The sequence below is a fragment of the Saccopteryx bilineata genome, chromosome 3 (assembly GCF_036850765.1).
Source record: "Saccopteryx bilineata isolate mSacBil1 chromosome 3, mSacBil1_pri_phased_curated, whole genome shotgun sequence".
NCBI lineage: Eukaryota > Metazoa > Chordata > Mammalia > Chiroptera > Emballonuridae > Saccopteryx > Saccopteryx bilineata.
In genome coordinates this window covers 89,386,275-89,410,052 of record NC_089492.1, presented here as the reverse complement: position 1 = coordinate 89,410,052, position 23,778 = coordinate 89,386,275, and the positions used below count along the sequence as shown (strand labels likewise).

The 23,778-nt window shown below is 46.1% G+C and overlaps 1 protein-coding gene across 2 annotated transcripts in view; it reads left to right on the top strand.

The window, feature by feature from the left end:
- Nucleotides 1-12,389, top strand: part of XDH (xanthine dehydrogenase) — a 106,527-nt gene extending 94,138 nt beyond the window's left edge. For both annotated transcript variants that reach the window (XM_066266841.1, XM_066266840.1), the window contains exons 34-39: nucleotides 2,173-2,225; nucleotides 3,958-4,072; nucleotides 6,606-6,671; nucleotides 8,029-8,217; nucleotides 9,691-9,867; nucleotides 11,556-12,389. In XM_066266841.1, the coding sequence (XP_066122938.1) occupies nucleotides 2,173-2,225; nucleotides 3,958-4,072; nucleotides 6,606-6,671; nucleotides 8,029-8,217; nucleotides 9,691-9,867; nucleotides 11,556-11,606 (651 nt within the window). In that variant the 3' untranslated portion in view covers nucleotides 11,607-12,389. The remainder of the gene's footprint in view (nucleotides 1-2,172; nucleotides 2,226-3,957; nucleotides 4,073-6,605; nucleotides 6,672-8,028; nucleotides 8,218-9,690; nucleotides 9,868-11,555) is intronic.
- The last annotated feature ends 11,389 nt before the right edge of the window (nucleotides 12,390-23,778 follow it).

Sequence of the window (23,778 nt, the reverse complement as noted above, 5' to 3'; positions counted from 1 at the left end):
GCTCAGGCCTGGCCCCACACCTCGTAGGTCCACAGTCTTGATGAGCCTGGTTTTCTTCAAACCCTCATCTCTCAGAGGTCTGCCCCCATCAGCGTCTTCCCCTTCCCAGCTTTGGAGTCTGTGTCCTTTGAGACTCCATTTTCAAGGGGGTGGGAGGAAAAGACATTATACAAGATCTGGTACCATTCCTGTGATTTTAGGAGTAACAGAATCAGCACTCCTAATAAGAATGAACCCAGTTCTCTGGTTTCTGGTTGGGAGGCCTGCATGTCAGAGACCCACAGAGGAAAGCTGCAAGGAAGTCTCTCTCAGGTGGGAGGCTTAGCTTCCCAAAGAAGCAAGGACATTGCTGGTGGCTCCGCTTCACCTTCCCCTGGTGTTGGAATGGGACAACTGGGCACAGCAGTAACACATAAAATGGGAGTGCACACGAGCCAGCTCAGGTAGTGTGACAGATTCAAAGAAAATCAACTTTTTCTGTCATACCCACACGTCTTCCTCTGCCTCCCGTGACCTCTGCTTCCCTTCCCACACTCATGATTCCACATACATGTGTACCGCATGAATGTATGGTGATTTGGGTAGTTTAGATTTTAGTGTAGATTTGAAAGGCAATGCTAATAAAAATATTTTCAACAACAGCCTTTATAACCTGTTGATCTAAGATTTGTCCTCAACTGTTAGCCAGATAGTCCAGTGTTCCTTCTAAGTAGATAACCTCAAAAGGCCATGACTAGAAAGGTGTGGTCAGGAGATAACAAGTCTCCTTCAGATCTCTTCAGGGCTATGTCTGTACTGTATTGAAAACAAGCCATTATAACCACCGCCACTCTATATGTATATATTTGATACTATCAATAGGTAAGGATCCTAGAGAAACTTTTTCTATACCTTGGTTTTCTTATCTGTAAAATGAAGGTAATAATAGTACTGATCTTATAAGGTTGTGCTGAATATTAAGTAAGATAATATGTGCAAATTACTCAATAGCATCTGGTACATAGCAAAGAGCTTGGTAATTGCCAACAATCATGATGCAAACTATATCAACAATAAATTAAATTTTAATGCTGTGTTAGTGCTGGAGGTACCCTCAAAAACTTACTATATAGTTAAGGAGATAGGATGGATGAATAGATAGATGGGTAGTTTTATTAATAGGAAAGTATTAATGAGAACATAGATATTAAAAGAGTAATACAGGCCCTGGCTGGTTGGCTCAGTGGTAGAGCGTCGGCCTAGCGTGCAGGAGTCCCAGGTTTGATTCCTAGCGAGGGCACACAGGAGAAGCGCCCATCTGCTTCTCCACCCCTCCCCCTCTCCTTCCTCTCTGTCTCTCTCTTCCCTGCCTGCAGCCAAACCTCCATTGGAGCAAAGTTGGCCCAGGTACTGAGGATGGCTCCATGGCCTCTGCCTCAGGCACTAGAATGGCTCTGGTTGCAACAGAGCAATGCCCCAGATGGGTAGAGCATCACCCTCTGGTGGGCATGCCGGATGGATCCCGGTCAGGCACATGTGGGAGTCTGACTGACTGCCTCCCTGTTTCCAACTTCAGAAAAAATACCAAAAAAAAAAAAAAGAGTAATACAGAGAGTTGCTGTCATAACAGCCAATATAGGGAGGAATCACCAAAGAGAGGCAATTGGAGAGGCAAGCTTGAGCAGGTTGTTGAGGCAAGAAAAGGATTTGGACAGATATGGCAGTGGAAACATGTCAACAGAAGTGCTCAGGAATGGGGACATGGAAGGGTTGAGAGAGAGTTAACACTTGAGTTTGGCTGGAGTGGCAGTGGTGTGTGCTATACCAGTGACTTGGGTCCTTAACGTCAGGCAATGGGGAGTCATTGGAAACTCTAGAGTAGGGGGTGACATGGGCAGGGCGGTGTGTTTAGGTGATCACTCTGGCTGGGGTGGGTGCCACAGCAGATGGGGGAGGCAGCTTGGGGCAGGAAGACTAGTTAGGGGGCTGCTGTAGCCCTCCAGGGTTTGGAAGTCAAGGGCCTGATGCAGAGAGTGGCAGTGAGACCACGAGGTAAGGTGTGGAAGTGAGAGTCACCAGTGAAGTGTTGATCAACTTCCACGTGAGGAGGATGAGCTTACAAAATCTTAGTGTTGGGTCAGGGCTTCTGGAAACCATGCTTACCCCTTCCTGATGGTCATTCCTTGTCCCTAGGTCACAGCTGCCTACCTGGATGCAGTGAGCTTGTCCGCTACTGGGTTTTACAAGTATGTATGGTGGTGATCTTACCCATCTCACAAATGTGCCACCATCCTAACCTCCTGGGTCCCTCCAGCCCTGAATTCTGGCAGCCTGTGGTCAGAAGAGGGCAGTTCCACCAAAACTCTTATCTCCTCAGTGGACTTACATTAATTTCAACTTAGAGATGCTCTATGTAGGAACACCAAGCTCTGTGCCAAGGAGGCAAAAGCATTAGCTGCCACAGCGAAAGACCCCTGTTCTGGTTCTAGGCTTAGTGCACTACTCCCCTTGGAGAAATCAGTGATTCCCTCTGAGCCTGTTTCCTCATTTATCACAGAATGAGACAAAGATCAACCTCCATCAGCACTCTCCTGCAAGAACCAGGGCTGTCCTGTGCTCTGAATTACCCCTGTGTGTTACTTTGTACTGTGCATCAGATGTCTTGACAGAGCTTTCCATCAAGAGAATGAGAGGGGGATTTAGAGCACATGATCTTGTTACAAAATGCAGAATTCAGCGGAACTTACAGTGAGATTTAAAATTCAGTGGCCACATGAAGAGCTAGAGACCCAGCCCACCTGATTTAGAAGCTGTAACAAGATATAATCATATTAACTATCAGCCATAATGTTTTAGCTCTCCCTGGGAAATTTACCTAGGGCCTTTTCTTTCACAGAATGGTTTTTGCAAATAGTTCAATGTTCGCTTCAAAAGCTTTTTTTTTTAAAAATTATTTTTTATTTTTTATTTTTTAGGCAAAGTAATGTTTTGCCAATGCTACCTCAGTTATGTAATATTTGACCTATATAAACACAAAGTAGTACAGATTTTCTGATAAGTTCCTATTTCATTTTGGAGTTGATAAAATTGGGGTTCTAGACGGGAACACTCAGGTGAAGATGATTAAGCGAAAGATCAAAGAAGTGGTAGTTTCTTCTGGGAGAAGCCTTCTCCCTCTGCCCTGCCCCGTGTTGGGTTTATTTTCATGTAGATTCTGATCCCATCAGCTCACATGATTTCTGTATAATGTAGAGAAGGATGTAGATACAGAGTACAGTAAACTCTGGTGTGAGAATACACACACATATGCATGTACATATATATGCAAAATTAGAATTCTATAAGATAACTCAGATTGAAAAAGAAAAACTGTAGAAGAGAGCATTTGTTTTATTAATAGCACTTTCCTCAAATAGTTTGCCGAAACTTTGAAGGGACCAGTAGATGAGAAGTAATGCAGGCAATGGCCACTTAAAGCTGCACCCAGGTGGGCATGAGCTACTGATCTTGTTAACTTTCACCTTGAGGAAGGTGAGCGGCCTGGTGAGCGGGTGAGCCAGTGTGAGCAGCCCAGGCGTCAGCCCAGGAGCCTTGGTTCTGAAATCTTGAATTCTAGCTCACGGATCCTTTGGAGTGTGACTTGCATGTCCTTCATGACCTCAGGGAACTCTTTCACTTCTGTTTTCACACATAGAGGCCAGCGTGCTGCTACGAAACACTGCTGGCTGTGCAGAATGATTCATATGAGGGCCATTGGCAAAATAGAACAGAGACAAGAGGCACAGTGCTCTGGAATACCTTGGTTTCACTAGCAGGTTAAAAAATATTCAAAACATACAGACTTTTTGGAAGAACAGCTGAATGAAAAGAGAAAACCTTTGGGGTCTTAAGATTGTGTGGGACAGGGGTTTGTGTGTGTCGGGGGCGGGGTACACGTTCATCTCAGTATGCGTGCATGCTTTCTCTTTCCTCCCCCAGAACACCCAACCTTGGCTACAGCTTTGAGACCAACTCAGGGAACCCCTTCCACTACTTCACCTATGGGGTGGCTTGCTCTGAAGTGGAAATCGACTGCTTAACAGGGGATCATAAGGTGAGAAGTTTGCAAAACTTCAGTACTAAGAGGGGAAAAAAGAAAAGAAACAACTGAATTGCAATACCAAGAGACAAACTCTGTGGTTGGGAAAATAATGCCATACCTTACAGCTTGGCAAACTTCCTATAAAGGACCAGAGATAAAAACTTTCGGCTTCTCTTGAACACTTTAGACTTAAGAGAATAACGGCGCCAGGCGCTAGGCAGCCTGGAAGTCTCCTTACAAACTCTCTCGAGATGGACTGGCTCTCCCTCTGCTCTCAGTTCACTTTTCTCTGTGGCATCTAATGAGGCAACGGCATACACTGCTGTGCCCATGGCTGTATTTTCCTAATGATGATGAAGCACGTTCATCTGCTCGGCCTCAGTAAAATTCCGTGCTCTGCTCCCCTAGAAAGGATGAACTAGATTTTCCAAGAACAAGTCAACGTTTCTTCATCTTGGTTATTTGGGAATCTATGGACTTAGGGAATAACGTGTGCATAATATATAATATTTATTTATATCTATTTTGTAGTGTTTCTACTGAGCAACCTGTTGGTTTCTATTGATTCATATGTGGCATCATACTAGCTCTCTTATCTTTATTATATGTGGCTTAAGTGTCTGTTTGTCGCCGATAGCTTATTGGTTGCTTGCGTAACTGTACTAGCCAATGGGGTGAAGTTGCCACGGCATTCAAATAGTCCCGCCTTCTGGCATGCCACCTCACAAATTGAGGTTAAAGATTGGAGCAATTATTATGCTGTTAAGAAATCTTAACACCAGAAGGGGTCTTTGCAATGGTACAAGACTAGAGGTTCTCCAATTGAAAAATAATGTCATAATAGCTAAGTCTTTGGCTCCTCTAAAGGTGAAATACATGTCATTCCAAGAATTGATTTGGCTCCATCTCAAACAGGGTTGCCGTTTCAATTGAGACATAGACAATTTCCTGTAAAACTTGCCTTTGCTATGACCATCAATTAGTCTCAGGGCCAAACGCTTAAGCGTGTTGGCATTTTTTTTTTTTTGTATTTTTCTGAAGCTGGAAACAGGGAGAGACAGTCAGACAGACTCCCACATGCGCCCAACCGGGATCCACCCGGCACGCCCACCAGGGGCGATGCTCTGCCCACCAGGGGGCGATGCTCTGCCCCTCCGGGGCGTCACTCTGCCGTGACCAGAGCCACTCTAGCGCTTGGGGCAGAGGCCAAGGAGCCATCCCCAGCGCCTGGGCCATCTTTGCTCCAATGGAGCCTTGGCTGCGGGAGGGGAAGAGAGAGACAGAGAGGAAGGGGGGGGGGGTGGGGGTGGAGAATCAAATGGGTGCTTCTCCTATGTGCCCTGGCCGGGAATCGAATCCGAGTCCCCCGCACACCAGGCCGACGCTTTACCGCTGAGCCAACCGGCCAGGGCCAACGTGTTGGCATTTTTTTACCTGAGCCTGCATTTGGACATGGTCAACTTTATGTTGCCTGTTCAAGAGTTTGTGAAAGAACGGACGTAAAATTAAAAATAATTGATGGTCCTCTGCAAGGCGAGCTTAAAAATGATGGAAAGATCTACACAAGAAATGTTGTGTACAAAGAGATCTTTGACATGTGAATTAACATTTTATTATTTAAATCACCTTTATTTATTGAGCTAGCAGTAGCTCTTAAGAAATATACCGCCAGTAGTTTCCTTCATTGCACTCTACTTTAAGCAATTAAGCAAGTAGAAGGGGGAAACCCCATGGGGCACTAAGCAAAGGGGCGTCCTCGCCGCCTGCCCTTGGTAATTCAGTTTGAATTAGCAGACACCTTTGCACAAATCATTTTAATTACAATTTATAATATCTAGAACAGCGGTCATTTCGTATGACCGCCGGGCTTTCTAGTAAATAATAATTGAATATAGATTATAGCTATTAAAAAAAAAACTTTAGGCTTTCTGGCCACAAAGATGCTGCCTCCACTCTATCACTGTAGTACAAAAACAGCCATAGACATGGAAACAAATGAGCGTGGGTGTGCTCCCAAAAAACGTTCCTGTTGCATGCCGAGTGTGGATTTCATGCAGTTCTCACATGTCGCCACATGTTCTTTTTATTTTGGTCGGGTATTTAGTAATGTAAACATCATTAATAGCTCACGGTCTGTACAGAGACAGGAGGACTGGCTGGATCCAGCCCATGGAATGTAGTTTGTTGACCCCTTCCCTCACATGATCTACCCAGACTCAAGTTCAAAGCGCCAGTAACCTGTCAACCTTGCCCTCCCATTCACATGTGGGTGTGTGTGCAGTTATTTCAGGTTACTGAGACCACTGCCACTCCCACCCCTTCCCCAGCTGCTCTTAAGAACTCAATCTTGAGCAGTGACAATGGCTGTAGAGACTGGCCGGAGGGTGAACACTCCTGCCTGAATGTGCCCAGATCATACGAAATACTATTGAATAGTACGAAAGTACTATTTGGGTTGGCACATAGTCTAAGAGTCACCAAGACCCATCCATAATCCCACACATTCTTTTCTTCTCCAACTGTTTTACTTTGCTGTCCGCTCTAGAACCTTCGCACAGACATCGTCATGGATGTTGGCTGCAGTCTGAACCCTGCCATCGATATTGGACAGGTAAGGCTCACGGGGAACCAGGGTGGTGATAGACTTGGCTACTGAAGTGCCCCATTCCCTTCCTATGGTCACCAGCCACAGCATCTTGTCAGTGTCATTTTTATGTGGATTTGGACATGGTACCAAGAGTGTCTCCCGCAGAGTGGGAGGTAGATGGATGACAGACCACCCACCTCTTGAGGCAGTAGACAGATTAATGTGGATTGACTTGGAAAGGGTACTCACACCTTGGAGAACAAGATGAATGGGGAAAACATTGGGTGTGCACACAGACGCACATGTACGTGCATGCATGCACGCACAGTGTGAAAGGGAGCATAGTGGCATGGAGATTGAGTGTGAGATCAATGTGCAGGAAGTGAGGTCTGAGGTCAGGGGAGCTTTCCCCTCCCCCCCCCCAGGACACCAAAGTACTCAAGCATAGGTTTGAGCAAGAGGAGTAAAAAGATAGCCCAAAGAAAAGCACTTTTGGAAAATATGCAAGTATTGGACAGAGTGGGTACAATAGGAGGAGATGGGGAGGAATCAGGACCTGAGGTACTGGGCATCTGGTAGAAAGTGTAAATTATATTTCTCAGAAATGGACAATTACTGAGTATCCAGAAATTTCATCATTAGTCAATCAATTCATTCATTCATTGAACAGCCATTGGGGGAGCCCCTAATATGGGCACCACTGAGCTGGGCACCACAGACATAAAGACGCCACCCCCTAGTCTCTGGCAGAACACTTTTGTCTGGCTATGTGGCACCACCTGCCTGATTCTGAGGACTGAGTCAGGGCCAGTAGAGTGTGGCAGGTGCCCCCAAACAGATCCGTAAGCTACAGCAGGGACACTCTTTATCCCAGAGGACCGGCAGGGCTGAGAGATCAAAAACCTGGAAGCTATCCAAAAAATTCCTCCTCTCCTGTGAAGCTGCTCAAAAATGCATGTTTCTCCTCAGCACACAGGAGGAGTGGGGCCCCCTGAGGGATGCTCAGCAATGGTTAGCCTGTGAGCTTTTGTCTCAGCTCGGAGTCACCATTTCCCCAGTGGCGACATGGGAGGAACATCTTCATCTGCCCTGCAGCAGGTTTTAATGGGAAATTATGCTCACCTCTGCCTGAGCCTCCTGGAATCGCTGACAAGCTGTGAAACTGACCTTCAGTGTTAATGCCTGGGCTCAGCCTGTGCCGATGCCTGGTGAAGGCCCAGGGAGGTGGCCCGGGTGCGGGAGCCAGGGATGCAGTACAGAGCTGTTCTCAGTTCCTTTCCAGGCCCCACGCTGGGTCGGGCGTGGTGCCCATTGTGGGGAGCAGTACCTGTCCCTGGAGAGTGGGAAGGCACTGTGTGGACGATCTCTGTCTGCCCTGCAGGTGGAAGGGGCATTTGTCCAGGGCCTGGGCCTCTTCACCCTGGAGGAGCTGCATTACTCCCCTGAGGGGAGCCTGCTCAGCCGCGGTCCCAGCACCTACAAGATCCCTGCATTTGGCAGCATCCCCACTGAGTTCAGGGTGTCCCTGCTCCGTGACTCCCCCAACAAGAAGGCCATCTATGCATCGAAGGTACTGTGGACCTCGGTCTGGGCTGCCTTCCTGTCTGCACTGTGAGTGGCTATGGGGGGGGGGGGGTGACAGGGGCTCCCGTTACCCGCCGTGTGGATCTGCAGGGAGCTTGTCTGGGAGAGAGTAGAGGGCCAGACACTGGCTTTGGTGGTGCTGGTTGAGGGGCGAGCAGTCCTGCCTGAGAACCAGAAAACTGGGTTGAGCATCACACCACCGGCATGTGGCTGACTGCAGCTCCTTTGGGAACAGTGAGGAATTCCTTAATCCAATCCTATGGGTCAAACCCTGACCTTTACCTATCTCTCAGGTGTGTATTCTTGATGTTTGGGCCTAGAGAAAACCTCTCAGATACAACATGAGAACCACATATTCGCTGTGGTTCTCATGTTACACCTCCTGTCACTTCCTTTAGTGGTTGCCACCTGATCTTAACACTTGGTCAGCATGTCTGAAGAATAATAACCATCTTCTGCTTCTTCCGAGTCCCCAATAAGTATGAAAAAATGGTTAAAAATTAACCAACTTGATCGATATAGTCCTAGGTCTAAGGGGGACTGATAATCACCTGTAAGCGATGAAACCCACACTTGCTCACCTCACGGGTTACATTACTATGAGAGCGTCTGGGACACTGCAGTCCCTGCCATTGGCTCGTGATAACAATGCAGTTCTGTGGGGCCCACCCCTGGAAATTTTGACTCAGTGTGTCTGAGATAAGACCCTGGATCACCCATTTTAAACAAGTGGTCCTAGTGATTCTGATCAGTGACATAGTCTCTGGGGAATAAAACCATCTCTGTTAGATGTTTTGATTCCTCCTGTGTGTCATGATGCCTACATTTCAGTAGATGCTGTAAGCATCACTACGGTGCCTGTAAATGTTGGTATTAGAGTTGCAGGTAGATTATTTCCCTAGGCTTATTGCTGTGAGGAAAGCGGTAAAATTTATGTCAGGTTTTTTTGTTTGTTTATAAAATATAACTAATTACTTTTATTTGTTTTAAAAAATAATTTTAATTGATTTTTAGAGAAAGAAGAAGGGAGAGAGACAGTGATCGGGACACACACAGAGAGAAGCATTGATTTGTTGTTCCACTTATTCATGCCGTCATTGGTTGCTTCTTGCATGTGCCCTGACTGGGGATCAAACACACAACATCAGCATGTTGGGAGGATGCTTTAACCAACTGAGCTAGCTGGCCAGGGCCTTAAATATTACTTCTGGTTGTACATTATGTGTGCATGGTGTCAGCACAGAATCACATAGTAAGAGTTAAAAGAAATATGCCAACGAGGTCTAGTCACTTAGTGGATTGATTGCTCTTGGCCTTTGATCAGCTGAGGCCGGTTAGTGCTGGTGGCTGAGGGTCCAGCATCGCTGGGCTCCTGAAGAATAATAACCATCAGGGGGTTCCTGCTGTGGAGGATGGCACCTCTCCGCCTGATTTCCTGTCCCCCACTCTGTCCCCTCAGGCGGTTGGAGAGCCGCCCCTCTTCCTGGCTGCTTCCATCTTCTTTGCCATCAAGGATGCCATCCGTGCAGCTCGCGCTCAGCATACGGATACCAATGCGAAGGAGCTTTTCCGGCTGGACAGCCCTGCCACCCCGGAGAAGATCCGCAATGCCTGCGTGGACAAGTTCACCACACTGGTACGACGCCTCTCACGCGCCCACTCAGTCTGTGGCCACTCAGTCTGGCGGAGGCCTGGGCATAGGCCTGTTCACTGCAGGGGAACGTTTGCAGATGGAACAGTGAGACGTTAGGCTCTTTTTCAGCCGGGAAGCCTGGAGCCAGTGCCGCCCTCCGCTATTCGGTTGAGGCATTCCCTTGAACTTGTGGGAAAATAACAGGAACTCCCTCCCTTAAAGCTGCAGCTTGTAGCTGGGCCTCCTTATGGGAAGGAGGGCTGTTTGATACACAGCTATCACCCACAGATTTCATTAATTCATCTTCTGTGAAGATGAGGGTAATGGATAAAAGTCCAGAAGAGCCTGATCTTTAGTGTCCATCGCTAGCATGTTTTTTGAGATCCTCCTTTGTTAAAAACACTGTGAGGAACCGTGGAGATGGAGAGAGAAAGAGGATGCTTTAACTAATTAGATGACCCACAGCTGTTCTGTGATGACCATGTGCCATGCTGATACTGGGGACACGCAGTGCCCTTGAAGACTGCAGCCTTTTAGAAAGATTTTGCAGATGATCTCGTTATACAGTGTTTGGTTTCTACCTTGGAAATGTTTGTAGCAGAGCACACAGAATTCCACGGTTGTCATAATCATTTTGGGAAGGCCCTATGTGGTACTTGTGGTGAATAATGCCTGGCAAAAGAAGACCAGGCTGGGACAGTTTCTCCCACTGTTGGCCCCTCAGAACCAGCCCAGGCTCTGAGTTGGCTGAGGTGGTCCCTGCATACACTTCAGTTGCCCGCCATGGCAGCCTCTGTTGAGGCAGCAGAACCAGGTTCTTCCTGATCCCCAAGTTGGATTTCCTCCTGGGTTGTTTGGTGGGAAATTTGGTAGGTTCTTTGGGTTTAGAGGTAAAGGGGGTACTTATGGACCCAAAGTGTTGCAGGGATGGGGAGGGGATGGGAGAACCCCCAGGCCAGGCAAATCGACCATCCCAGATGTCAGGACTGATTGTGAGGGGGGTGGGATGGGTCCTTAGGCCATCCTGCCAATAGCTTCAGCTCTGGGGTGAAAGCCACACAGACAATGTGTGGGGCTACCAGGCAGTGAGGATGTCCATAGCTCTGCAGCAACCTTGCCATAGCCCGGAACCTTCCCACCTTGGCCCCAGTGCTGACAATTATCCAAACTTTATTCCCTGGGAGGAGAGGGGGGGGGGCATGACTCCCTATCAGCTTGCACAGGTTGCAAAGTTGGCTTCTTCAAACAATGTGATGCACAACTCAATGATTTAATGAACCCCTCCGAGGCCCCAGACCTAAATCAGAAATTCTAACATAAGCCCCCTTGCTATGTGAAAACACACTAGTGATTTAAAATCCCTGCAGTAGATTTGACTGAGCAGCTGCTTCTGTGCTTTTGAAGGACTGGGAGTGCCTGGGAGAAGAGGCTACTTCTGTGTTTGCTCATCCCTGTATCTCCAGAGCTCACTAGAGTGCCTGCCATGTGGAAAGTACTCAACAAAGATAAATAAATGACTAGGAAATTAAGGGATCCTACCCTGGGGACATTTCCAACAGCTGGAACTGCAGAATGGTTGGTCTAAGAATGGTGGCTGGCAGGGGTAGGAAGTAGCATGTGTACCAGAGGGTGGGAGGGGACATTTGCTATGGGAAGACCCTAGCAGTGAATTCTCTATCATTCCTTTCTAGTGTGTCACTGATGTACCAGAGAATTGTAAACGCTGGTCTCTGAGGGTCTGAAGAGAAAGCCCCCAGCGGACTGTTCTGATACTACCCGGGGCTCCACGGAGCGTGGATTGTACCCTGCAGAACACGAATCTATAGAAGTCGCAGGATGACAATGCTGTGATTCAGCAGAATGGTGTTTGGAAGAACTCAGAGTGCATTGGAAGATTTTGATAAAAAATTTGATTTGCAAACATAATGACAAGCAAATTTAGAACTATTAAGCCCAAAGCCCAAGTGGCTACTATGCAATTAAGAATCATTTCATATCTGTTTTAATCAATCATGTATATGATCAAGTAGATTTAGGAAGTACTATGTCCCAACTCACTGGACAGACTGTATAACCTCAAGTATTGACAGTCTCTGCCCTTCAGAGAGGAATCCCACAGACCTCCAGAAGCTTACACCAAGGTTACTTTAAATCCATGTGCCTTCCTCAGAAAGTCTTTCCTTCGAACCAGTGAATGTCATATTATAACCTCAGATCCATACTCAAATTTGTAATGGTACAGTGTGGTGAGATTCAAACCTCTAATCACCTTTGGGTCATTGGAGAGAATAAAGAATGAAACAGCCTGACCTGTGGTGGCGCAGTGGATAAAGCGTCGACCTGGAAATGCTGAGGTCGCCGGTTCGAAACCCTGGGCTTGCCTGGTCAAGGCACATATGGGAGTTGATGCTTCCAGCTCCTCCCCACCTTCTCTCTCTGTCTCTCTCTCCTCTCTCTCTCCCTTTCTGTCTCTCTCTCTCCTCTCTAAAATGAATTAAAAAAAAATAAAAAAAGAATGAAACAAATTCAAGGTTAATTGAATCTAATTTTGTTAAGTTGCACTAAGTAAGATTACTCCCTAACACCAAAAACCAACAAACTCAATTATTGAGTGCGTACAATGTGCTAGCTTTCTTCTCTTGCCCTTTGTATATTTCACAAAAAAAGAAGAAGCAGAAGAAGGGTCAGGTTTAAAAATCTTCCTTTGATGCCAGAGTAACTTCCATCTAGAAACAATACTACCAGAAATCAACATCAGCCAGAAGAGAAACAGTCAGGGAGCCTGGGTTCTCATCCCAGCTGTGTCTCTATGTGACCTTGGTCTGTCACTTCCCTTTTCTGTACTTCATTTCACTGCAACATGAAAGAATTGGACTGGAATAATCTCTAAGGTCTTCTCCAGCTCTAAAAGTCTATAAATATATGACCCGAAAGCTCCAGTTATATAAAGAATCTGCAGCTATCAACAACTTGACTCCCTTACTATGATGTACTATCTGGGCCTCATGAAATCTACTAGAGAGTTTGGTAGAGAGACAAGAGAAAGGCAGACATTTCCTGTAGTTACTCCGACAGATGATTCCATCACTGTGTGGCACTAGGGGGATGATGTGAAAATGTCATGTGCCTTCATTGTATAAAATACCTTCTGCCCAACAGGGTTCATGATTCTGGCCATGGAAGGATAGTGGCAATCATGCAATCGAACCTGGAGCTTGATGTCACTACTAAACAAACTGTTAGCTGGCCGGCACAGGAGAAATGCTTATTAATCATTATAACCACACCAAATGCTAACATCGGCCATATCTTAGCCAGCCTAACACTCACATGTGCACCCCCCCCCCCACACACACACTTTTTCTTACAAAATTCCATTCCTCTGAGTATTTTAGATGGCATGATTAAAACAAAAGAGCTTTAGAAATTGAACCAGTATTTACACTGATATCCACATATGTATATTTCAGTGGATTTTCTGGAATGTTCTAGGGCATACCTGGAGACTGAGATGTGCCAGCTATATTAGTGAGGCCATGAGTGCTGAACAATGACTGAATTGCCTTTTGAGCTTAGGGACAGAGGCGAGGCAACGTGGTCATGGAAAATCAAACACACATGTGTTTTATTAGTTGAGGTGCTGTCTTCCTGAGATGCCTGGCCTTGCCCTGCCTGCTGTCTTACTCTGTACACTGCCTCAGGTCTACAGAGTGACGATCCTTGGTCACAGGGAGGCAGCCAACATACCTGCGGTATCACATTGGAACCTGCAGAGGGCGGTAGAAGACTGGACATGAGACCGAGGTCTCCGCTGGCCCTGCATCGCCTGATTCAGGATCTCAGAGTAGACCAAATGTCTTCAAAGGTCTTCCCAACTGGGGGATTGGAAGCTGATTTAGGGTTTCAAATGGACAAAAATCTCCTCAAAGGAGCTCTCGGCAGACATGAGTCAGCCGTAAAAGTCTGGCTCCTGCTAATGGCCAGTGGGGGTGGCGGGGCAAATCTTATTCTCTGAGTGTGCAACTTGCCAGGTGCTAAATTTAGTGCTTTACTTACAGCATCTCATTTAATCCTCACAGTGCCCTTAAGAGGTGGGACTTTAATTTCTGTAATGAGATGAAGGAGGAGCCCTACTCAGCCAGGCAGAGGGGTTACTCAGAGAAAACCACAGCAGCCGTGGGCTGCCACGTGGCCATCCAGGCTAGGAAACTGGGCATGTACTGGAAGCTGCCCAGCCTGTCAAGAGTGGACTCATGCTAAGCAGGCTCACAGAGACCCATGGAGGCACCAGAATGCTGACCTCTTTGCCTGTCAGCAGGGGTGGGATTCTCATGCTGGCATGGCCAAGCTGCTGAACTTCTGCCCAAAATCAAAGAATGAACTTCTTCCTACTTCAGCGCTAAGGTGGCTGGGAGTCCAGGACGGGGAGTTCAGGATGGATGGAGGTCATAGGAGAAACCCCAGGCAAGGGGTAAGAACAGAAATAGGCCTCACTGGTTGATTTATGGCTGGGACATCCCCGAGCCCATGATATTTTTATCTTTAGCTGAAGGGGATTCTGGAAACCATTCCATTTGCTGCCTGTTTTAGATCCTGGGATAAGGCTATTTGGAGCATGCAGCTTCCTGGACCCGCTGAGGTTTGACATCACCCTGGGGCCCCAGGCTCAGGGGCCTGCCCTTTTGTTTTTGTCTCTATCCTGAACTGGGGGAGTACTTGTTCCCTAAGGCAGAAGACATCCTGTGACGATCTTGTCATCTGAAACAAAGCAGTCCACTGATGGGAGTGGACAGGTCAGGCACTGCCCAAGGGGTTTGCAGCGTCATTTCTGCCATCGAACTGGCCTGGCACTGGCCTGCACGATCCCCCAGACCAAGTCAGCGTCCCAGAGCTGGAAGGACCTTGGGGACCATCAAGTTCAAGCTCTTTATGTTAGAGCTGAGCAACAAGCCCAGAGAAGGTGACTGGTTCCTTCAGGGTCCCACAACCCTGTAGTGAGAGAGATCGGCTTGCAACAAGGCTGCCGGAGTCCTGGTCCAGACTCTTTAAGTCTTACATCTATGCACTAAGTGAGACTTCTCATGCATGTGGGTCAGATTGCTGGGGGATATGATAGAAATCTAGTTATACTGGTTGGGAAGAAGATATGAGAGCTTGGGGTCCAAGATGAGCACTGTGTGAAGGAGGGGCATAGGCCTTACTGCTGCCTAAGCTCCTGGGACAGGATACTACAGTGAAATTCTTTCTTAAGCCCCACACATGGGCACAAAATAGTAAGTGCAAAACATCCCCTCGTTCCAAGGTGAGATGTTGAGTCATCTCTGAGAGATTTGTGGAGGGGGTGGCCGGAAACTGCTTTTCCCATCTTTAGCTCATCACCTACCTCAAGGGAACAAAGGATTGAAATACAGAGTTTGGGAGATTGGAGAGAGAAAATTTCTTTGGAGATAGCAAGCTGTGCTCCCTCCCTACCAAAGAGAAGAGAAGAGAGAGAGAGAGAGAGATCATTCCCCCGACCAGGCTATTGGAGGGGGAGCTTTGAGTGGACCACTCAGAAGTGTGTACACATACACACACACACACACACACACACACACACACACACACACACACACACCTTTTAGCAGGGACGAAGGCAGCAGAGCTCTCTACTGTGCCTTAGTGACAGCCTGAGAGTGAAACCAAGGATCCCTTTCCTGAGATTGAGCCCTGATTGTTGAGGGGGACATTTGGAACGGTGGTCCCCAGGCCGCTCCTATTGTTCCAACGTCGTTCTGCCTTGGCCCTGGGAGCACAGAGCACATTTCTGAGAGTCTAAGCAGGACATGGCTTGCTCCCTCTTCTTCCGCCTCACCTCCGCATCTTCAACACGTCCTAGTGGGGGTGCAGACCAAGTCCCGTCTTCTTTGCAGCCAATTGTCCTAACCTTTGAGATCTGACAGATATTAAACTGACCCATGCGTTGGCCCTCGGTTTTTCCTCTCACAAGGTGGTGGGTTTCTAGGGGTCCTCCTGGCTGCCTGCCATCGTTGAGGGTGCTGCCGTTCCTTGCTACCCATGGTGGCTGGCCTGCGCTCCCACTCCGGAGAAGTGACAGCCGCCCCAGCTCAGCCCACACCTGGTTGTTTAGGAACTGCATGAAACAGTGTGGGGCTGGCCGAGCCCCTCTGTTTCTTCTCCTTTTCCCTCTTCTCTCCCGGGCAGGCCACTTAGCTTCTCTGGACCTCAGTCTTTTCATCTGTAAATAGGTCTGGGTGAGCATACCTACCTGCTGGACTGTTGGGAAGATTGAAAGAGAGAGGGGGGATTAAAAGCACTTTGACGAGTGCAGTGCCGTTGCTTCTAGATCTTTGATCAGAACACAGATCTGAGGGAAGTTGCGAGGAGTCGTATCGAGGTGTGGGTTGATGGGGAACTGGCACACAGAGAGTGGTGGTCTTACACGAGGTAAGGCCAACTGATATTATTATATCTTAGTGCAAATGACAAAAAACGATTGATTAGTGTGTCTCAGCTTCTCCCACAGTTGTGATTTCCCAGCACGCCCGGTGGGGAGGAGGGCTGGCTCTCGGCTCCCCCCGGCTGACTAAGGGGCTCACCCAGCTGTCTCCCAGCTGGAAGGAGACGGCCCCTCCCTTTGGTTTCCCATGGAACTCAATCTTGGGAGAGGTGGCTGTGAGACAGTGGCTGGTCATTTGTGGACCTCAGCTGATGAGGACGGCTCGAGCGGCTCAGTTCTCGATTCCATGAGTCCCATGGTCAGGTCCTCCCCTTCCCAATGACATGGGCCACGTGCTTGTTGAGGCCAGGCGCCAGGCTGCGCTCAGGTTGTGCTGGAAAGCACATGGGCTCAGAGTGTGTGGGCTTCTCTGCCCTTACCGGCCTCTGAGCCTTGGTTTCCTCAGTTATAAAAGGGGGAGAGTCAGTGTTGAAACGTTAAAAGAAAGAACCAATGAGACAGAATTAGTCAGTCCAAATGTCAATAGTGCTGAGGTTGAGAAACCCTTAACTATCCCACCATCTTGACATCTGGGAAGCAAAAGAGGACTCTGGAGGTGGCAGAGGCAGACTTTAAGTCTGTCTTGTTCTCTCTACTGATCTTGCTGTCTCCGCGTCCTCATAGTACCAGTCCTGTGTAGCAAGTGTGTGATAATGTTTTCTCTATAGAGTAGAAATCTCCCAGTATAACAACATATCTAAAAATTCTGATTTCTAAATGGACACTCATCAGGTAGCCACCCAAGCATAGTGAATTCCCCCTGCAAAAAATTATAAATGGTAATACTCAACTTTGCTATTTACTTCGAATCTTTTATCACACCCACATAATTATTTATTTTGTAATATTGCTCCTTAAAACATTTCTATGTATTGAGATAATTATACCCAGAAGTGGAATGTCTGGTCTATTAGTCACGTTCTGAATATTGTGTTTATAACTAGATACACTGTGAATTTGTTTGCTTCCTTGTGGAGGGTATATATATATATTTTTCTTTTAAGAACTCTTTTCTTAAATTAAACATATTAATTACAGTATATATCAAACAGAAGTAATTTGAAAAAAATAAAAGACACATATGTACTTCCCACCCAGTTCTAAAAATGTTTGTTTCCAAGGTTTAAAAATTAATTTTAAAAGTACTGTTGAAACCTTCCATTTTATCTCTCCCCTCTCAGATTCTCCCCTTGGCCTTGAGGTAATCAATAACCCAAGGTTGACATCTATCCTTCCCATTCATGATTTTATATATTTACTGTGTATATATCCACAGGTGATGTACAGTGCTTATGTGTGAGTGTGTTTTAAAATTCATACCCCTGAACCACCAGAATGACTGAAATTAGAAAGACTTAAAAAGCAAGTGTTCATATGATACAGAGTAGCTGGAACTCTCCTACACTGTTAGGGAAGTAAATTGGTAAAAACCAATTTGAAGAACTACCCGAGAATCTCCACTGAAAATATGGATATCCTCAACCCAGCAATTGCTGAGGTGTGCCCAAGAGAAATGCATGCACATATGCACCAAAAGAAAGTTCAAGATCAATCATAGCCCCAGACTAAGAAAAATCCCAAATGTAGACGACCAATAGAGTACATAAATGCGTCATAGCATAGTCATCCAGTGGGACCCTAGCAGAGCAAAGGGAATAAACATAGCTACATGCTTCAATAGTACGTACGTCAAAACATAACATGGAGTCAAAGAAGACAGGCACAATATGAGTACACACTTTTTGGGTGTGTTATCCCATGTACATAAATTTCAAAAATAGCCTAAAACAATCTGTAGGGTTAGAATTTACAATAATAGTTACCTCTGGAAGGCTACAGGAGCTGGAAGAGAGCAAGGGGGTCTTCTGGGATGCTTGGTTAGGTTTGACTTCTTAATCAGGGTGCTGGGTTCCAGGGCATGTCATTTTGTGACAATTCATAGAAGTGTTCTTCAGATTTGTACGTTCTTATGTACATACATTATTCTGCAATAGAAAAGGTTCCTTTGGAAAAAACCTACATCCATAATATCATATGGTATAGCCTTCTGCAACTTGTTTTTACATTCAACATTATGCCTTTAATGCGTATCCCCTTTGCCCATTTTATCTAGGTCAGTCATGTATCTGTTATATTGTTTTATTATACATATAAGCCAAAATTTATTTTTTCATCCCATACTAATGGATGTGTATGCTGTTTCCAATCTTTTATTATTATAAATAATATATTTGAACATCCCTGTTTCTGCAAGGTCTGAGAATTTTTGTCTAAGGTCCATGCCCCAAACTGGCATTTCTGGGTATGTCTTCTCTGCTCCTTTATTTTCAACCATTCCTGTCATGTTTCAGTAGGGGTCTCTTAGGAATAGCATGTTTGTATGAACACATACATTTGTGTTCATGCATGTATGTTTCAATGCAATTTGGGAGATTTCTCTTTTGACTGGCAAAATAATGTGTTTGCAGCAATTGTGACTAATAATGTACTTTATTTCTGTCATCTTATTTGGTGTTTTTCTACTAACTATATTCTTGATTTCTCTTATTCTCATTGTCTTCCATTGGTTTAATCAAGCCTTTTCTTTCCTTCCCCACCCTGTTCTTTCTACTAGTTTGGAAGTTTTAGATTCTTCTTCTACTTCTGTAGAAGTAATCTTTAAATTTTTGGCATGTACACTGAGTTTTAGCAAAGCCTATGCTTAACTAATATTTCTTTGCTGTTACCAGACAGTATAAGGACCTTAGAATGCATTAATTCTCTCTTCTGTCTCTTCCTCTATGCTGCTGTTAGGATTTTCGCCGCGTGTTAGCACTACCATTAGTCACTGTTGTTATTCTTGTACAGTCAAATATTTTGTTCTATGCTTACCTTTGCTTTTCTCATCATTGCTTTTATATCTCACTCCTTTTTTCTAGATTCAATTTCCTTCTTTTAGAAACACATCCTTTAATAGTTTTTTTGATCAGAGCTTGTGAATGGTGAACCCAAATTTAAAAAAAATGTCTTTATTTTGCCCTCATCCTCAAATGATGATTCAGTTGGGTATTGAATTCTAGGTAGCAGCTATTTCTCCCAGTTTTTAGACTCTATTTTTCTGATGTCCACCCAATTGTCATTTTTTTGCAGGTGATAGATCTTCTCTCACTGGCTGCTTTGTTTCTGTGAAGGTATTCCGTTATCCAGGTATGGATGACCTTTTTCTTCATTGTGCTGGGGATTCACTCTGCTTCTTCACTCCTAGTCAGCATCGAAGGATGGTGGTGGGGCTCTATCCTACACTGCAGTGCAGAGACCACAGCTCTTACTCCTAATATTCTGACTTTGAGTTCTTTCTTTCTTTCTGGAACTTGGGTATTTCCATTTCTTTGATTTTGAACTCAACTCAGTATTAAAAAATTGTGTTACATTTCCCACAACATTTATATCCATATGAAGCAGAACATTCACTTAATTAAAACTTCATGTTGCCAAAAGTTGAAACGTTTAAGAGGTTATATTTTAAAACGTTTTGGCCCCGAATTTCAGTCCTATTTATTTTGTGTATGAATGTGCATTTCAGAGACAACTGCTGGAGTGCTCAGATTCCAAAATTAGTATATCCTACTTTTGCATGTTCCAGTTTTTCTTATGCTTTCAGTATCCATTACCAGGCAGCTAGTCCTTTCTCTATTTGCAAATATTTCTAAGGTCCACCTGTCAATTCCTAATTGCCACAGCAATTCATTTTATTAAACAATAACTGTCCATACAGGTCATGAGGCATCTTTCCAACAAAAATTTAGCACTGACTACATATAAGATATGTGTTACATATATATGCCCTGGAAGAAAAATGAAGTTGAATAAGCCTCAGGTATTGCCCTGATTAATACAGACTCTAGCAGGAGTAATAGGACAGGTATAGAAAGAATACTAATGCCAGGTGGACAATGGTAATGGCTGAAGAGACTCAGAGACTTTGATAATTCAAAGGGGTCACTCACCTACAGCTGGCGGACCCAAACCAGAGAAGACTTTATGGAAGTAGCATGTGTACTGGTGTTGAAGGATGGTTGTATGGCCAGTGGCCACCACCGTTGTGGCCATGCAGGTTCTCATTGGAATCAGGCAGATGGTAAAGAAACAGTGGAGCCAAAAAATGGTGGGCCATTACGTTTATTAGAATCTTGTACCAGCCAATGAACAAACAGGCAGGGAAGACCGCTTCCCTGTCATTCAGAGCTCCCAAAGCCCTGACATATTCTCTGGTTCCACAACCCGGAAAATCTTCTCTGGTTCCTCCTGGAATCAAAGGCCCCCACCAGCCTCAGCAGAGCTACCAAAGCTCCTCAGCTCTGGTTCCACATCTGCACTCCTCCTCCTCTGCCTGCAAAACCCAGGCTGGCGGAAATCCCTTCTCCAGCAAACATTAGCAATACCATGGCTCTCCCAAGCAGGAAGGTAATCTGCAATTTGCAATCTGCCACCCTGAGGGCAAGCACCGCAACCTCTCAGACTACAGACACATGGTGCTGCCCAGCCCAATGCAAAATATATAAGTGAGCAAACCTAAAAAACACATTTTACAAACTTATTTGCCCAACAATGGTTGTATAGCCAGGGGCTGCTGCCATTCCAGCCATTCACATGCAGGTTCCCTTTGGATTCAGGCAGATGGTAAAGAAACATTGGAGCCAAAATATGGTAGGCCATTCCTTTATAAAAGTCTTGCACTGGCCAATGAGCAAACATACAGGGCTCCCAAAACCACTGACACATTCTCTGGTTCCACAACCAGGAGAATCTTCTCCAGTTCCTCCTGGAATCAAAGGCCCCACCAGTCTCAGCGGAGTTTGCAAAGCCCTGCACCTCTGGTTCCCCATCCGCACACCTTCTCTCTCTCTCTGCCAACATCGCTTCTCTCTCAGTGTTGTAAGGTGCCAAAAGCTACAGAATTAATATTAAGATTTTAGGAAGTTTAAAGAACATTTTATTGGTTTGGGCTAGGCATACAAAGAGAGATTTTGAAAATAATCCTTATATTTTTGTGTTATTAGCATAAGACCAAGATGGCATTGTGTTGTAAATGCAGAAAGAGGAAGGAGACTTGGATTCCCTGACCTTCCCTATACCTATAGGGAAAGAGTCAATGGCTAGTCAGGTTTAGGGAGAAAAGAATTAAATCTTTTTTTGGGCTAATGGACCATTTGCAGGCATTTGTTCCCATGGAAACCATCCCTCCCCTCCTGAAAGCATGTAATTAATGTATGTATCTCTAAACAAAAGGTATAAACTTATTTCGTGATGTCAGGTTTTCTCCCCTCCCATGTATAATTAGGAGTATATAAACAGCTCCTGAACTGTTTTTTGGGTTGTTTTTTTTTTTGTATTTTTCTGAAGTTGGAAATGGGGAGGCAGTCAGACAGACTCCCGCATGCGCCCGACCGAGATACACCTGGCATGCCCATCAGGAGGCGACGCTCTGCCCATCTGGGGCGTTGCTCTGTTGCAACCAGAGCCATTCTAGCGCCTGAGGCAAAGGCCACAGAGTCATCCTCAGCGCCCGGGCAAACTTTGCTCCAATGGAGCCTGGGCTGCAGGAGGGGAAGAGAGAGACAGAGATGAAGGAGAGGGGGAGGGGTGGAGAAGCAGATGGGCACTTCTCCTGTGTGCCCTGGCCAGGAATCGAACCCGGGACTCCTGCACGCCAGGCCGACGCTCTACCACCGAGCCAACTGGCCAGGGCTGAACTGTTTTTGGGGGCTGCACAATTTGGGTCTGTTGCCCTGTGTCAGCCATTTGTGGCTGGCATATTTAATAATTTCCTCCTTTAATAAAACTTCAAAAAACTTATTTGGACTACATGCCTCTACGAACACCCGCAGATTTGTGGATTTAGTTACTTTACAACATCAGCACTCTACATTCTCTCTGCTCTCACTCTGCAAACATAGCTTCTTTCTGCCTTGTTGGGTGGATAAAATGTATTATGCTCACTTTGTTAAAGATGGCGCTGCCCACGTGGAGGCCGTTGCCCAGGTGATATTAATGTGTGTCTCTGTGGGCTGTGGGCTTGTAGCCTGGGGCTTGGTTTTAGGATTAAGCCTTTCCCACCCGTTTTGATGTGGTGTGGTATAATCCCATCATGCCCCAGATAAGTGACTTTGTATTAGAAACTTCCCTATTTCGTATATTGGATTAAAGGTTATGAATCTACACTATAAAATGGGGGCAGAACAGGAGCTTGCTCTCTTGGTTCTTGAGATTAGCATTAGAGAGCAGAGAGCAGAGAGAGGCCATGTGGAGGAGGCCAGGAGAAGCAGCTAAGATGGTGGAGTGTTGAGTGAGAGGCCAGTTTGTGCAGGGAGAAGGAAGGAGATGGGAAACAGAGGTGAATAAGTCTGGTGAGCTAGAAACCTTTGATTCTAGGAAACTCGGATAAGTCAGTAGCTTTGTGAGCACTGAATGTGAGTGGGTTTTGGAGCCCAGTGTGTGTTTTTTGTTTGTTTGTTTGTTTTATTTATTTTATTTTTTATTTTTCTGAAGCTGGAAACGGGGAGAGACAGTCAGTCAGACTCCCGCATGCGCCCGACTGGGATCCACCCAGCATGCCCACCAGGGGTGACGCTCTGCCCACCAGGGGGCGATGCTCTGCCCCTCTGGGGCGTTGCTCTGTCACGACCAGAGCCACTCTAGCGCCTGGGGCAGAGGCCAAGGAGCCATCCCCAGCACCCAGGCCATCTTTGCTCCAATGGAGCCCTGCTGCGGGAGGGGAAGAGAGAGATAGAGAGGAAGGAGAGGGAGAGGGGTGGAGAAGCAGATGGGCGCTTCTCCTGTGTGCCCTGGCCGGGAATCGAACCTGGGACCTCTGCACGCCAGGCCGACGCTCTACCACCGAGCCAACCGGCCAGGGCCACCAGTGTGTGTTTTTTACTTGCCCGCCAGGTGCAAGCTAGGATTAAAGATGATGGCCCATCAGTTTTTGGCTTCGTTGTTTCTTTACCGACTGTCCAAATCCAATGCGAACCTGCATGGGCCAGGCTGCTGTGGTGGTGGCCTTGGGTACTGGCTTTACATGCCTCTTCTCCTTCTTCTCTATCTTTTCAAAACTTTCTGGCACAAAAACCTCTCCTCCAGCAAACGTTAGCAAAACAATGGCCCTTCCCAAGCAGGAAGGTAATTAGCAATTTCACAGACCACATATATCTGGCATTGCCTAGCCCTCAATGCAAACTATAAGTGAGCAAACATAAAAATCATATTTTACAAACTTATTTGACCAACAATGGTGCATTCGTTTTCTGTTGTTACCATAACAAATCACCACTGATTAGTGCATTAAAACAACACATTGTGGCCTGACCTGTGGTGGCGCAGTGGATAAAGCGTCAACCTGGAAATGCTGAGGTCGCTGGTTCGAAACCCTGGGCTTG